This window comes from Ictalurus punctatus, chromosome 7 (assembly GCF_001660625.3).
Source record: "Ictalurus punctatus breed USDA103 chromosome 7, Coco_2.0, whole genome shotgun sequence".
Classification (NCBI taxonomy): Eukaryota; Metazoa; Chordata; class Actinopteri; order Siluriformes; family Ictaluridae; genus Ictalurus; species Ictalurus punctatus.
The window spans coordinates 32,378,898-32,395,748 of NC_030422.2; the positions used below are offsets into that span (position 1 = coordinate 32,378,898).

The following is a 16,851-nucleotide window of genomic DNA, read 5'->3' on the forward strand; positions in this document are numbered from 1 at the left end:
GAGGTCCCAGTTTCTCTCTTCTTCATTCATCACCCTCCGTAGCATCTACTTCAAGGTTTGATTGAACCTTTCGACAAGCCCTTCAGTCTGGGGGTGGTAGATGGACACTTTTAGGTGTTTTACCTGCAACAGGCGACACAGATCAGACATTAGTTTGGAGACAAAAGGTCGTACCTTGGTCGATTACGATGTCCTTTGGTATCCCCACATGGCTGAAGAGGAGCATTAGCTCTTTCACAATATTAAAGGAGGTGGCTTTGTGGAGGGGCACCACCTCGGGGTATCGGGTGGCATAATCAAGGATGACGAGTATGTACTCATGACCCCGGGTGGACTTGGGGACTGGCCCCATGAGGTCCATGCCAACCCACTCGAAGGGGATGCCTATGATGGGCAGAAGAATAAGGGGAGCCAGCGGGGGCCCCCGTGGGGCGCTGCGCTGGCACTGGGGGCATTGTTGGTAGAAGCCCCAGACTTCTGCGTCCATCCCTGGCCAGACCAAACGATCCTTCAGCTTTTCCAGGGTGTTTCGTGCTACCAAGTGGCCACCGAGCGGATGGGTGTGGGCCAGGTGCATCAGTGTCTGAGTTTTGGTCTTGAGCACTACCCAAGGGCACCCTCGGTGGCAGGCTCATTGGTAAAGGAGACCACCCCGAATGAGGAAGTAGGAGGAGGGGAGCCTCTGGTCAGGGTCCTGGTCGATCCCTTCTATCAGTCGCACCTGGGCCCAGCAGTGTTTCAGGCGGTCGTCCTCCATCTGCTCCTGCCCCAAAATTTCCCTGCCGGTTCACCTGGTAAAACACAGACGATATCAGGTTAGAATGTGTGCGGATTACCTTCTGCTGTGGCATCTTGCGCCAAGTAGGCCTGCCGGGCTCGGGTCTCCTTCGTGCACTGAGGCACACTGCCGGATTTTGGAGCTAGGCTGGGCGGGAACCCTGGCCAGTCTCTTCCGAGGAGCAGCGGCACCGGGAGATCGGGGATAATGCCAACTAGGAGTGGCGAGTTGCCAGCTTTACTCCAGATCTGGACCTCAGTCGCTGGGACTTCCCTGGTATCCCCATGGATGCAGGTTATGGTGATGGTCCCTTTCCGGCCGAGTTCTCTTGGCAGGACCGTCGGCCGGGTGAGGGTCACAGTACTCCCGGAGTCCAACAGGGCGGTGACCGGGCTCCCCTCAACCCACACCATCAGGGTAGGGGCTTTTGGCGTGTTTGACATGTGGAGGGCGCACCCCACCAACCAGGGCTTTTGGGCCTTCTTGGGTGGCCCCAGGTCTGGCTCCGTTGGCATGGGCTCGTCTATGGGCTTTCCACAGATGAGTGAACATCTGAGGGTCCTCCCCCCCTTGGATAGGTCTGGCGGTCGAGCCAGTGGGGCAGGAATACTCAGGGTGGACTATGGGATCGCCGTCCTTCCCGGCCGAGTTCCAGGGTGGCCAAGCGCGCTCCAGGGTGGCTAGGAGCTCCTTGGGCGTCCCTGGCGCCATGCACTCCCATGACCTGGCGTTCTGTTGGCGGTAGGGCCCTTATAAATTGGTCCATGGCCACCTTTTCTGCCACCTTGGTGGCGGTATATATGTCGGGCTGAAGCCACCTCTTGGTTATGTGCATAAGGGTGTTCATCTGCCCATGTGGTCTGGCCCCCGGCCGATAAGTCCACCGATGGACCTCTGCCGCTGCCTGGTGGGGGGTTCGCCCACACCCCGCCAGGAACCCCTTCTTCAGCAGTGGGCCAAGGATGTATGGCCATTCGTCGCAGTCCCAATCTTCGCGGCGGGCGATGCACTCAAAGGTCTCGAAGTAGGCCTCGATGTCATCTTCGGGGGTTAGAGGGGGAAGCAGGCGTCGGACCTCGTGGCCAGGATCTGGGAGAGGCGTGGCGGCCGCGGGAGTTGCTGTTCTCAGGGCTAGTTCTTGTGTTCTTGAGTTGCTGTTCTCAGGGCCACTAGTTCTTGTGCCGGGCTTGTAGGCTGTGTGCGAGCTGCTGTGTCACAGTTTGCTGCTGGAGACTGGCCTCCAGAAGGTGTTGCAGCGCGGGATCCATGTTTATTAACAAGGAAGGGGGAAAAAATCCCTTTTTTTTTTTTTTTTTTTTTTTTTTTTAAATGTGTGGGTCTGTGTTGATGCCTGCATCCTCCACCAGTGTAGGAAATTGGCCAGCGGTGGGTGGAGCACAGACACACAGGAGGACGTTGTAAGGTTGCCAATTGAGTTTCTCCTTTATTTGTGGCGCTCAGGGGCGTGTGTGTGAGTGTGCGGGTGTATGTGCGTGCTTGTGTGTGCTTGTTTGTGGGCGTGGGTTGCAGGATTTGCCGGAGTCACACTGGTGCTTTCCGGACAAATGAGGGCTCTTCTAGGCCATCAGGCAACACCACGTGTGTAGTCAGGGAGCGGAGGCTTCGCTCCGATCCGAATCTTCTGAAAAGAAAACACACACACACACACACACACACAAAATGCCGATTAGTCAACACCGGAAATGTCAACAACGATGAGAGTTAGGAGGAAGCCACGTGCACATATCATGTGAGACTATTCTTCCCAATCGAGCGGTCGAGCGGCCTTTTATACTCTCCCCTGGTCTGTTGGATGGTGGAATTACCCCGTGCGGTGCACCATTCATCGGCCAAGGGTGTGTCAGCAGCTCCGCCGCACCGCCATTTGCTTTCTGGCCGTCAAAAATCTTGAAGCGGGGCCATCTCTTCAGCGCCAGCGCGGCAGTCTGGGAAGGAGCGATTTTAGTTCCTTGTGCACCTGCTGTCGGTCCGTCGCGACAATATACAGTGGCTAGAAAAAGTATGTGAACCTTTTGGAATTTCGTGGTTATTGGAATAAATTTGTCATAAAATGTGATCTGATCTTCATCTAAGTCAAGGGTATTGACAAATATAATGTGTCTAAACTAATAACACAAAAAAATTCTGATCCCTCATGTCTTTATTGAGAACAACCAAAACACCTCATGGTGCTTGTGGAAAAAGTATGTGAACCCTTGAGGTAATGACCTCAAAAAAGCTAATTAGAATCAGGTTTTAGCACACCGGGAGTCTCTTTAAGAAAATGAGTTTGGAGGTGTGGACTACAGTTACTTTGACTGATAAAAACTCCTCAAACGTTTGGAGTTTGCCCTGCACAAGAAGCACACGCTTATGTGAGCCATGTCTTGCCAAAAAGAGTTTACAGAGGATTTACGATCAAGAATTGTTGATTTACATAAAGCTGGCAAGGGTTACAAAGTGATTTCAAAGACTTTAGAAATTCACCAGTCTACAGTTAGGCAAACATTCTACAAATGGAGACACTTTGGGACTGTTGCTACTCTACCAAGAAGTGGGCACCCAGTCAAAATGACACCAAGAGCACAACGAAGAAATAACCCCGAATGACAGCCAAAGATTTGAAGGCATCATTGGAACTGGTGAACATCTCTGTTCATGAGTGTACAATACGTAAAACATTGAACAAGCAGGGTATCTACGGCAGGACACCACGAAGGAAGCCACTGCTTACTAAAAAGAACATTGCTGCACACCTGAAGTTTGCAAAAGAGCACATTGACACTCCGCAGCGGTATTGGTAAAATGTTTTGTGGACTGATGAAACTACGATTGAACTATTTGTAAAAAGCACACAGCACTACATCTGGCATAGAAAGGGCACGGCATATCATCATGAAAACATCATCCCAACTGTAAAGTATGGTGGAGGAAACATCATGAATTGGGCCTGCTTTGCTGCATCAGGGCCTGCCCAGCTTGCAATCATTGACGGGAAGATGAATTCCCAAGTATATCAGACAATTCTTCAGGATAATGTGAGAATGTCTGTACGTCAGCTGAAACTGTGTAGAAGTTGGGTGATGCAACGGGACAACGACCCAAAACACCGGAGCAAGTTCACCACAGAATGGCTTCAGAAAAACAAAATTCGCCTGTTGGAGTGGCCAAGTCAGAGCCCAGACCTCAACCCTATAGAGATGCTATGAAATGACTTGAAGAGATCCATACACATGAGATGTCCAATGAATATGACAAAGCTAAAGCAGTTCTGCCAGGAAGAGTGGGCTAAAATTCCTCCTGAATGATGTGCAGGTCTGATCCACAGCTACAGGAAGTGCCTGGTTGAGGTTATTGCTGCCGGAGGGGGTGAGCCAGTTATTAATTCCAAGGGTTCACTTACTTTTTCCACTGCCATTTTGCATGGTGAATGAATGTGTTCAATGAAGACATGAGGGATCAGAATTTATTTTGTGTTATTATTTTAGGCACATTATATTTGTCTATACCCTTGACTTGGATGAAGATCAGATCACATTTTATGACAAACTGATTCAGAAAACCATGAAATTCCAAAAAGTTCATGTACTTTTTCTTGCCACTGTATAAACACACACACACACATTCACACTCATACACACCTAGGGGAAATTTAGTGTAGCCAATCAGATGGGAAGAAACTGGAGAGATCAGAGGAAACCCTCTGGGAGGAAATGTCTCTCTTCTACATGTGTCTCAACCACAATTAACATTCTAGCATGTTAAATACCTGGGTGAAAAGGTTTTGTTATTAGGACATGTGCAGAACAAGTGTGACAGTCCATTGGTTTTATATCCTACCCTTCAGATTAATGTGTGCACTGAGTCCAAATTTCGGTAATAATGTCTGAGGAAACATATTTGTTTATTTACTGAAACACACACAGAACAGGATTGAGCTCATTGTTGTACTTTAGTTTTATACTTTAATTATTATTGAAACAGCTCAACATATTGTATTTCTTTCAGATGGTCAGATGTATCCTGTAATTTAATGTTTTGAGATCCGTGTGTCTAAAATGTGCTGTTTTCAATCACACACTGAATCTTTTCCATGTTTTCATCATGTTCTGTTTCTGTTCTCTTTTTAGTGCTGATTTCACTTATACCAGTGCCACATGCTCAAGGTGATTTATATATTTATATTTTCTCTACATTCTGTGTACATGTTTCATATTTAATTGGAGATGAGAAGGTTGTGTTCGTACTGTACCATGCAGGATTTAATAATTTGTTAAGATTTTTGTCAATACCATTTTCTTTAGCAGAAAGGAAGTCCCTTTAACCTTTACTCTGATATCAGTTTTTTTCATGTTTAGTTTCACTTTGTGCTCTTGGTGCATTCACACACCCATTATTTTCTGGGGGTTTTTTTTGTTTGTTTTTTAATAATTACTTTTACTTGTGATGAATAATGTGAAAAAATTAGAAAAGACTGAGCAACAATATGTGTTAAATGACTCTGTTCACCTCTGTACACTTGGGGTTTACTTTATATATAACTTATTAACACTAGAATGTTTTTATAGGGAGTCCTAAAGCTGTGGTGTCCATAAAGCCTGATACACATGTGTACAGTGGAGAGACTGTTACATTCAGATGTGATGTACAGGGAGGAGGAGACACTGAGTGGACATACAGCTGGTATTGGAATAATGACACACTCGACCTTGACAGAATCCACATGTTGGATACAGACAGCACAATGCAAGAGATCAGTATCAGGTTTGTTAGAGACTCTGACAGTGGTGACTACACCTGCAGAGGACAGAGCAATGACTCTCAGAGCTCAGAGATCAGTGATGCTGTTACTCTGACTGTATCAGGTGAGTCTGTGTAAGTAACATCTGGATTTTATAGTTTTACATTTACAGTATAATTGTGGTGAATATTGATGCACAATATGGAGAAAAAACGTGATGTGTGATAGACATTTAGGATGATGCAATAATGATATTTAATGCAATAAATTAACCTCCACAATATCAAATTTTCCAATTTATTTTAAAAACCATCATGTTTAAATCTCCAAGCCAGTCACCAGGAGCTGTAGTTTAATTGTTTACAGTGTTGTAGCAAATTTCTACTCCCTGGCAGAATCTGACTCCTTCCTGTGCATACAAAGTAGGAATAATGATGCTATGCACATGAAACTGAGATTTAAAGCATTTCATTTTGTAATGGGCCACATTACACATTAGTCCAATGTCAAGTGTTTACGGTGTTTTTACCTTGCTGATAAACAATTACATCATTAACACATTTTTTCAAGAGCTAAGTTTATGGCACCACGATTATTGTTCTATTCCACACTTTAGTGAAATAACAGAGATTAGCTCTTCTTTCCCCCAATCTTTCAATTCACTCGAGGTCCGTAATATGTTTTACATGTGTATGTGTAACTGAAATAGTTGAATAGCCCTAAGCACTGCTAGAGGATTATTCTCATTCAAATAGCACTGTTTAATTAAACGAGGTGTAAATGTGTTCAGTGTAAGTTATGTCATGAAAACACAATCATAATAACACGTGAATTATAATGTTCTGTGTTTAAGGTGAATCTCCTCCAGTGTCTCTGATCATCAATCACAACAGAACTCAACACTTTACTAAAGATTCTCTCTCACTGAGCTGTGAGGACCAGAGTAACTCTACTGGACGGAGAGTGAGTCGATACACACACAGTGAGGGAGGGTCAGATTGTTCACGGTGGGGATCAGTTTCAGGATCTACATGTGAAATCAGCTTCCTCTCCACATCCTACACTGGAGTTTACTGGTGTGAGTCTGAATCTGGAGAAATCAGTAATCCTGTCAACATCACAGTGCATGGTGAGTCTTCATGTAGTGTGTTTATTGTTAAAGGAAAAGGGAAATGTTTCATTACAGAATATTCAGAACTCTGAATTTCCAACTGGGAGAACTGTTCAACAAGACACACTGAACTGGTTTATCTCAGTAATGTTTTGAAAGTTCTGAATGTTTTGTCATTTTAATATTACCTGAAGACAGCAACAGAACGGCACAGTGGAGTTTCTCTCATGAGCTGAATCAGCTACGGTAGTGCAGGTAAAACACTGAATGAGGCTGTAATGTGACTCTACGCAACTGTAGTTTTACACTCCTAAAGAGTTTTCATCCAATTCAACTCCACAAACACAATAACACTAATGAGTTTCACACTGAAATCAAGTAGTGTTGATCAGAGTTTGTTCAAATAACTGCAGTCTCTGTAACTTTCAGTCAGTATTGGCTTTATATTATATTACAGATAAATTAGTTTATTATAGAATTACACACCTTCAACTAGGGGTAACCTGTCAGTGTCTGTATGAAGAAATATTCATGTTTTAATTTTTTGCTGTACATATGATTTTCTGCGTTCTAGATGGTGATGTGATCCTGGAGAGTCCTGTCCATCCTGTGACTGAGGGACATCCTCTGACTCTACGCTGTTTATATCGCAATGCAAAGTCCTCAAACCTCCGAGCTCATTTCTATAAAGATGGATCAGTTCTCCAGACACAGACTACAGGAGAGATGATCATCTATAACGTCTCAAAGTCAGATGAAGGTTTCTATCACTGTAAACACCCAGAGAGAGGAGAGTCACCGAAAAGCTGGGTCTCAGTCAGAGGTGAGAAAAAATTCAGTTTTCAATTAAATACAACTGTGACTGAATGTGTTGAACTCAGTATCTTCATATAATGTAATTGTCACGAAATCCATGTAAAGAAGGTTTAGGACGGATGCAATCACACTTAAGAGCTTTATAGAAGAGAGGCAGGCAGATAAATTCAAATCGTGAGACAATAGCGTGGTTGAAATAACAGGCAAGGTGTCAGGTGATCAACATACAGGCATAAATGAGGCAAGGCAAGAATCGAAAACGAGGTATAAACCAAGGTCAAAACTCAGCAAGGCAAAACACGAAAACAAGGCTTGGATAACGGCAGAGACTAGGCAGCTGAACGTTTACTTCGCAAAATCTTCAACCCTTGACAGGAACTGGGCTTGAGAGGTCACCTCTTCGACCCTTTACAGGAACTTGGCTTAAAAGGTCGCATCTTTGACTTGGCTTGAGAGAACTTGGCTTGAGAGGTCATCTCTTCAAACTCTGACAGGAACTTGGCTTGAAAGGTCGCCTCTTCAACCTCGAACAGGAACTTGGCTTGGGAGGTCACCTCGTTGACCTCTAGCAGGAACTTGACTTTATGCTGCAGCTCTGGAGCTGAGACTGCTTCATGCGTCTCAGGCTGAAACTCTGGGACTGAGTCACCATGTTGACCTCTGGCTGGAGCTCTGAGGTCACCATGTTGACCTTTGGCTGGAGCTCAGCAGGTGATACCTCCTCGTGGGTCTCAAGCTGGAGCTCTGAGGTCACCATATTTACCTTTGGCTGGAGCTCCACAGGTGATACCTCCTCGTGGGTCTCAAGCTGGAGCTCTGAGGTCACCAGATTTACCTTTGGCTGGAGCTCCACAGGTGATACCTCCTCGTGGGTCTCAAGCTGGAGCTCTGAGGTCGCCATGTTGATCTGCTGATAATACGTATTAAATGGCACGTCCGATTCATCTCTGAGGCATGGCTCCCCCACAACATCCTCAAAGGTCGCCCAGGATTCTGAGCTGCCAGATTTACACTCTCCAGTCCCCAGGATCCCACGGCTGCTAAATGCTGTTCCCACTGGCGTGCTGGGCCGCAAAACCGGGACATCATGAACCCTAGCCATTGCTTCTCGCCGGGCTTGGGGTCCATTAGGCTGGAAAAGTATATCTGGCAGTCCCCAAGAAAAAATCCATGATCACCTGACAAACCATCAACAGTTCCGGGAGATCGGGTCTCCTCCACTGCTGAAACTGGATTGAATTCACAGCTGGGATGGTTTGCTTGGTTTTCTTTGGGTGACATCTCCTCCGTCTTCCTGCTGCATCCATGTAGGTGGAGTAATCTATCACGAAATCCACATAAAGAAGGTTTAGGATGGATGCAATTGCAGTTAAGAGCTTTATAGAAGAGAGGCAGGCAGATAAATCCAAATCGTGAGTCTAAATAACAGGCAAGGGGTCAGGCGATCAACATACAGGTACGAACGAAGCAAGGCAAGAATCGAAAACGAGGCGTAAACAAAGGTCAAAGCTCAGCAAGGCAAAACACGAAAACAAGGCTTGGATAACGACAAAGACTAGGTAGCTGAACGTTTACTTCACAAAGTCTGAGTGTTCACAGAGTCATATAGTTTGGTGTGATTGTGAGTTTGATTGGGCCCAGGTGTGTCCGGAAAAGGTGAACATATGTGTGTGTGGGAAGTGTAGTCCATGGCGGCCATGTTTGTACGCCTCTGTCCAGGATGGGAAATGTAGTCACTGGTTTGCTGTGACATGACAGTAATCTATAGTGCTGAGTTTATGTAAGTACATGTACAGTATGGTATTTGTGCACGAGTGAACATGGATTTATTTCTACTGCAGTTTGAGTAAAACATACAAACAGTTCGTCATGAATAAAGTGTTATTATAATGATTATTTTATTCAGCGTCAGGTCCATCAGGTGTGGAAGCTCCATTCTCAGTGCTCATGCTGATCAGTAGTATAGTGATGGCTTCTTGTGTCTGCTGGTGACCATCATTCTGCTGGTCAAATGTTACAGAGCTCGAGGTAAGAACTCTTTCAGTACGTTTCACATAATGAACAAACTAACTTTAATTACTGCCAGAAAAATATTTTCACTTAAAGAAAAGTAGAAATCATTTGACTCTCTATTAGCATTTAAAAAAAATAAAAACATTTTGAAGTGACTGAAGATGACTGAATGAATGTTGTTGATTTTCTAACACATCTGAGGCACTGGCACTTAAATGCAGTTCGGTTGCTTTTCTGTCATAAACACCTGGAGTAAAATTGTAATGAAACAAATGACCTTTTTCATTTCTTTAACAGCTCACACTGGTGAATCCAGAATCCAGAACGCAGTCATAGAGGAGTCAGCAAAGTTCATCTATAAAAAGAGGACCCGTTTAATGTAGAAATCATTTCATCATTCCTTTAGAGTCATTTTGTGGATTGCAAATAATACTGATCTGTCGCTTTAACATCATGCTGTTTGTAGCTCAGCATCTTACACGCACTCGTCTTTCTGACTGCATTTGTTTAGCTGAAGCCTGCAAACCTCCTCATGAGGTGAAAGTGAACATGTGTTTAGTGAAATAAATGTGTCTGCTATTGGAGTGAGTTTCATCCCAACATGGTGACCTGCACATTACAACCTCAAAACGCTTCATGTTATATTACTGATGAACATTTTGGTGCGCGTTATTGAGAGCAGACTCGAGGTGTGTATTTTATATTTGGTTTGACTTTTCTTTTCAGCTGTGTGAACTTTAATTGAAGTTGTGTGAGGAGATGTGTGGTTGGAATGTTTTGTTCAATTAAAACCTTCAAATAAATGCACCAGTATCGATGAAGACTATGTGCACAATATATAATAAGGGTTATATATCATTTTGTTCACTCCGTTAGTTAACCTGGTTGGAATGATATGTGAAGTACATGTAATATAATGAGAAAACTCTGAGCAAATACTCTTGTGCCTTTTAAATATCACCATTTTATTCTTAACATTTTGTATTTTTTCAAATAGAAAATAAAAGAAAATCTTTACCAAGACAATGTGTACTTTATTTCTTGACAAGAAAAATGATGAAGATGTGAGAAATGTGAACAAAAATACACTGCTAATGTTAAGCTGTGTACATTTTTTAAGTAAACTACTCTGGTTAATGACGTCAGTATGTGTTGAGGGACACGGTGGATAGATTAGGTAGATAAGTTAGATAACCATCTGTAACTTAGCTAGTGATGGAAAGTGCTCTTTCAGCTCTTCTGCTGGTGATTGAGTACGCTAGTCATACTTATCATTAGTTACTAGGGGTGTAACGATACGCTCCGGTCACGATTCTATTCAATTTACAATACTGACTTGAGGATTTCGATTCAATTTGATTTTTGTCTGTATAAAAGTAAATAAATTAAAAATGCCCATGAACAGAGGTTTAATATTGTTCACAAAATGTACTACAGGTTCACTATATCTTAAACATAAATTAATAAATGTATAAATTCTTCCCAATATTTTGACTGAATAAACAGAGTGTCTGACCCGGGGAAAATGTTAATATCATATTGAATATCATATTTCTCTAATAACAGAGAATATCAGATTTAGAAACCAAAATGAACTTTATTTTCCAGTCTTTTGGAGTCAGGTCCACCATTACCCGTTTTGAGGGGGAAAAAGTCATAATATATGATATTACTAGAATGAAGTCTGAATTTTTCAAGAAAAAAATAATACTATGTCATAATGGTGCGTATCACAGCAACAAAACTAGCCTAAAGAAAGATGTTACTTTACAAATAAAGAAATACTTCATCTTCTGTCGCATCCGCACCAGATAATTATTAGTATTATAACTTTAAAACTCACACAGTGTGGTGAGGAAAATGATTAGAGGAAATGAAATGAAGACTCAGGAGAGCGCGACCTCTGGTGGTCAGTCGTGGCACTGCAGGGAGCGAGAGTGACAGATCATTACGTGGAGACAAGCTCCGCCCACTAGTCCCTTATTTACATATCCAATGCACACAGCACTCTAATTTACCCTCATATCTAATCTAATTTACATGAAACACATCCTCATTTATAAAGCTGTAAAAGCTGAGTTAGAGATGTGTCTCAAGTGTCTGCATAAAATAATAGTTTATAATAATATAATAATATTAACTGTACATTAAAGGCTATCAATAATTTTTATATTTGACAATTTTATATTTATTTTGTGTTTACGGATGTGGAAGCTAACTGCACAGGCTGAAAAAAAATATATTTCTTAATGCGTTGGTCTTAATTTGATGTAGAAACAACCTTCAGAACACTGAAAATGACAAAATAAAGTATACTACTTATTTCTCTAGTTATTGTGTCACGTAATGCAGGCGCAGGGCAGAAGCAATTGCAGGTATGGCAGTTTAATGAAACAACAACAACAACAACAACAACAGCCAAAGGATAAGGCAGAAGACAATAATCATGAACATGCAGAGGTCAGGTGATCAGGCAAGCAGCACAAGTAGGGCAGGGCAACAAGACGACATCATAAACGTAAGCAAAGTCAAAACACCAGAATAAACAGACACGATAGCAGGCTTGATAACAACAGAGACAAGACAACTGAGCGTACACTCCTCACTTGTTCAAGTGTTTGAACAGTCTCTATTATAGTGTGGTGTGATGATTGTGATCAGGAACAGGTGTGTGAGATTAGTCCTCATGAGAAGGTGACGCGTCTGTGTGTTACATTGGGAAGTGTAGTCCTCTTCGGCCATGTTTGTAGTTGTTGGTGCATTCAGGGAAATGGAGTAGCGTGTTTGCCGTGATGACATATTGCCAATAAAAATAGCTTGCATTATTAAATCTGAGCTGAATTAAAACATTTTCTTTAAAAAATATATTTTAAATGAAAAGTGAGAATGTATTTGAGTAAATGTGATTTGAAGATCAGTTACAGGAGTGATGATGGATCCTGACAGGATTAGACCACTTTAGCACGGAGGATCATCACAATGAGAGCGACAGTAAAACATTTACATTTTACAAATAAATAAAATGTAAACATCATTTATTTTTAAACTTAAAACAAATGCCAGATAATAACAGCACTGTTTTCATTATTATTAAGAAATAAAAGTCAGTTTTATAAATTTATATTAGATTTGACTAACAGGACAGATGATCAGTGGTGCTGAATTTTTACCTCCATCATTGGGACAGGGGCTGAAGAATGGATAAAGTTTCTCAGTGAAAGTCTGACCAGTGAAAGAGTAGATATGAGATTTTACATCAACATCATAGAAGGAGATCAGACCCTCCTCATAATCCACAAACACCCCCACCTTCTGAGGAGCCGGTTTCAAGGAGAGGGAGACACGAGGAGAGTCGAGAGCCTTATATTCAGTCTCATTCCTCAGCCACACACACCAGTATCCATCTTCAGGACTGAGTGTAATCACCCCTTTCCTGTTAAACGACTCTCGGATCACTCCTAAAAGCCAGTGAGTCTTCCCTCTGACCTGCACCTCATAGTAAAATCTCCCTGAGGAGAATCCCTCCTTTCCCAGTATACAGACACAATAATTAAACCTCTCTGGGTTATCAGGGAGATCCTGTCTCTTATCTCCACATGTAACTTGTTTCCCATCATCAGACAGGATGAGTTCAGGATGAGCTGTATCAGGATCCAGAGTCACATCCACTGAGAGACAGAAACACAGCGTACATCAGTTTTATCATTGCACAGTGTGTAACAGTGAAGAAATATAGATTTAGTCATGTGATCAATAAGAGCTCACAAACCTGCATATTGCTGAATTCTCTTCAGTTCTGTTGGGAAAATAATATTGGATAATTGGAGAGTTTAAAATTATGAGCTATAACAAAGTACTGTAACAATAAAACTAAAACACAAACATCATATTGATCTAAATATTTTATTACAGATTACACCACAGTGCTGTTGAGTTCTGATTGGTGTTGATTAATTTTCTAGAACAGCAGCTCTGACAGTAGTGCAGCTGCAAATCACAGGTTTATATTAACGCACTGGTTCTAATACCTTAGCGTTTCTATAGTAACAGCTCATTCACAGGGACTTGTACGCAGATGCTTTTTTATAAAAAGACATGTATAATCATTTCTGTGACCTTTATTTCTGTAACATTTATGGAAGGAGTCTCCAGTGTCAGCGCTTTGTAACAGTCAGAGGTAAAGCTGTAACTTTAAGATTTCTGACATCTTCAGGACAGAGGAGTTTACACTTTGTAGCTTCTTGTTAATAGGACTAGGTGTGTTTTTATCTGATTAACATGAGTGAGAAAAAGAGAAGCTTGTAAGGAAATGACTGTTTATAGCTGCTATAACGGAAGTGAGAACAGAAACTAACTTGTTTCATGGATGTTTCACAGCATTCAATATACTGTAACTATAAATGGATAAAAAGTGTGACATGTTATACTTCTATAAATAAAATGTTGGCATATTTCTGTGGTATAAGATGAATAAACTCTTTGGGAAAAGCTGTTATAAGAACAAAATAATAACTTTGGGATGTAACAGTTACTGCTTCATCGTACCTCCCCTTTGTTGATTATTTATGAATTATTTTTATTATTGTCCTGAGTTCTGTTTGGGAAAATATTATACAATATTATTTGCTATTACATTTTTTTTTTGGTGAGATTAAATTCTTGATTATTATAAATTATATATAAATAAAAATACTATAACTTCAAAACCAAAACATAAAAAAGTAGTTTTAAAAAACATGTATTTCTGTTATCAGAATCTTTAGAAATTTCACCAAAATGAATTTATTCTTAGACTGAATTGTCTCTGACCAAATACTGACCAGTTTCATCAAGCTTCTCCATTTCCTCACTGAGAGTTTCCTGAAGTTGAGACAGAGCTCTCCTCAGAGGCTCCAGACTCAGGTGAGAGTTAATTGTGACGTCAGTCCAGTCCTGGGTGTGTGGAGGGCTGCACAGTGACGGGTAAATCTACAGTACAGCAGGAGAGAGGAGAAATCCCTCAGCATGGGGACTGCTGTCCTGTCATGTGCTGCATTGCTATTGAGAAACAGAGGGACTCTGACCTGTAGGAGGTGGAGGTGATCCTCAGTGTGTGAGATCTGCTCCAGCTCAGTGTTTCTCCTCTTTAGCTCAGTGATTTCCTGCTCCAGCTCTTTAATCAACTCTTCAGCCTGCTTCTCTGCTGCTTTCTGCTTCTCCTCCATCACCTGAAGCAGCTCAGCCTGGCTTCTCTCAATGCAGCGCATCAGAGCACTGAAGATCACACCGTCTGCTTTCTCCTTCTCTGTGTTTTTCTAACAGGAGACACATCGAGCTAAATGATTTTATTTCATATGATTATATCAGGATTCTCCTAATGTGTTTTTATAAAGACGTTATTGTGTAGGTTAGTTAAGAGACTCACTTTATTGCGTTCTACAGAGTGTTTGATTTCCTCAATCTTCTTCAGTCGCTCCTGGATCATCTGCTGAACTTCTGCTCGTGTCTTCCCCAACTCAGTCTGAGAAAAATATATATTATGTATAAACTTATTAAAAATAAAGGTGATATTTGTGTTAAATATGCATCATTAATTTTCAGTCTCTCACCTTCTTCTCTCCACTCTCCTCCTCTATAGGAACAGTGTTGTGAGTTTTGTGGTCTGTCTCAGTACAGAACTGACACACACACGTCTGGTCGTCTCTACAGAACAGCTCCAGGGGTCTCTCATGTTTCTGGCAGATGTAGTCCTCCAGGTTCTCCACAGGCTCCATCAGTTTGTGCTTCTTCAATGAAGAAACTCTCTCATGAGGTTCCAGGTGAGTCTTGCAGTAAGACGTCATACAGATCAGGCAGGACTTCACAGCTACACATTTCTTTTCACAGCAGATGTCACAGAGCACCAGAGATTGGGTCGGTTTTTCTGCAGCGCTGCTGGATTTCTCCTGAACTGACTTCTTAAATGGAGCAGCAAGTCCAGAGATGAACGTATTCACACGTAGTTCAGGTCTTTTAGGGAATTCCTCCTTACACACTGGACACTGGCAGTGTGAACTGCTGTCCCAGAACTCTTTGAGACAGATCATACAGAAGTTGTGTCCACATGGAGTAGAGACTGGATCAGTGAACACATCCAGACAGATGGAGCACTGGAGCTGATCTTCACACAGGACACTGCTGGAGGAAGCCATGACTGACACAGGAGACACCATGAGAGTGGATTTAGACCACAGATAACTTTACACATTATTCATGAAAATTATCCAGAACTAAAGCTCTCAGTGTCGTGCTGTTAGAGTAAAATATAACTTTCTCTGTGTGAGTAAACACATAAAATCCACTTGAACTGTGACAAACCCAGTGCACTTTGAGCAGTTAGTAAATGACAAAACGAACAATAGTTACTGATAGGAACAGGAAGTAGTCTCACCTCTCACTCTGAAATATATATTAATACATTTATCTTATGTTTAATGTGAGCTAAAATCCTGTTCTTTAAGATGAAAGCCCTGTGTGTTTTATCCTGAAGAGGAACTGAACTGGAACAGATCCAGTGTATTTTAAACAGTTTCATAGAAATCAAGTGAAAAACAACTATACAAACAGGAAGTAGTCTCATCTGTAGCACTACTTACCAATTTCTATTTCTCTTTTCCTCCTGATTCCCCTATTTTTCCTCTTGTTCCTGTTCTCTTACTGTTCACCTGCAGTGGTTTTAATCCCTCGAAGAAAGAGAGAGAAGCTTCAAACTGGAGACTGTGTCCTGCTGAAAGGATCTGGTTTTGGTCATGAAACGGCTTTGAGCTTGACTTTCGTTTCAGCTGAGTGACGTCATAAGAGACACGCCCAATGTTTGACTTTTACTCGACTTGTAATTACAGGTTCTGGTCACTAGATGGGGGAAATTCCCCCAGTGAACAACAGCGTTTCATACTGTCTCCATCTCTGTAATAAAATCTGCACTGTGTACATGTTCAGTAGTATTTTTAATAATGATGTTAATTTTGTCATAGGAGTGTGCTGGAGAAATGTGGTGTACATTAAAAAAATATCAGTGTTGTACTTCACAAGAGAAGAGAAACACGTTTATATTACATTAAAGCATTTATTAATAAAAAAAAAACTGTCAGGGTAAAAACAAACATCAGTTCTTCACACATATTTTACTGAAAATAATTTATAAAACAAACATCACAGTGTAGTTTATTATATCAACAATCATCCTTCTGTTTCCAGTTTTCTTAATCATCACTAATGCAGAATTTTGGTCTTCTTGTTTTATACACTCTCTCATGATGATCCTGACAGATGTTCAGTGAAAAACGCCAGAAAGCTGAAGCCCTTTTATTTAACTCAAACCTACCATGTGTAATATGGGTGCATAAAAAAGTATTTATATTCATATTTATAAAC

The 16,851-nt window shown here is 41.7% G+C and overlaps 2 protein-coding genes across 8 annotated transcripts in view; one reads left to right on the plus strand and one right to left on the minus strand.

Moving 5' to 3' along the window:
* Positions 1-16,851, plus strand: part of LOC108268206 (Fc receptor-like protein 5) — a 54,663-nt gene that overhangs the window by 16,853 nt on the left and 20,959 nt on the right. For 2 of the 6 annotated variants that reach the window (XM_053681695.1, XM_053681696.1), the window contains exons 7-8: positions 4,909-4,944; positions 5,347-5,643. In XM_053681695.1, the coding sequence (XP_053537670.1) occupies positions 4,909-4,944; positions 5,347-5,643 (333 nt within the window). Of the gene's footprint in view, positions 1-4,908; positions 4,945-5,346; positions 5,644-6,372; positions 6,649-7,204; positions 7,454-9,352; positions 9,475-9,756; positions 10,486-16,851 lie in introns of those variants that run through there. The other 4 variants (XM_053681699.1, XM_053681700.1, XM_053681697.1 and 1 more) reach the window with 4 other exon arrangements.
* On the minus strand, positions 12,478-16,280 carry LOC128628783 (E3 ubiquitin-protein ligase TRIM39). Of its 2 annotated transcripts, none has more exons than XM_053681716.1 (7): positions 16,074-16,280; positions 15,048-15,631; positions 14,864-14,959; positions 14,523-14,753; positions 14,280-14,427; positions 13,229-13,255; positions 12,478-13,127 (listed from the first exon to the last, which is right to left on the minus strand). In XM_053681716.1, exons 2-7 carry the CDS (start codon positions 15,627-15,629, stop codon positions 12,583-12,585), a joined length of 1,629 nt encoding a protein of 542 aa, XP_053537691.1. In that variant the 5' UTR covers positions 15,630-15,631; positions 16,074-16,280; the 3' UTR covers positions 12,478-12,582. The 2 variants fall into 2 exon arrangements, with proteins under 2 accessions (XP_053537691.1, XP_053537692.1); XM_053681717.1 differs by having other exon boundaries at positions 16,143-16,279.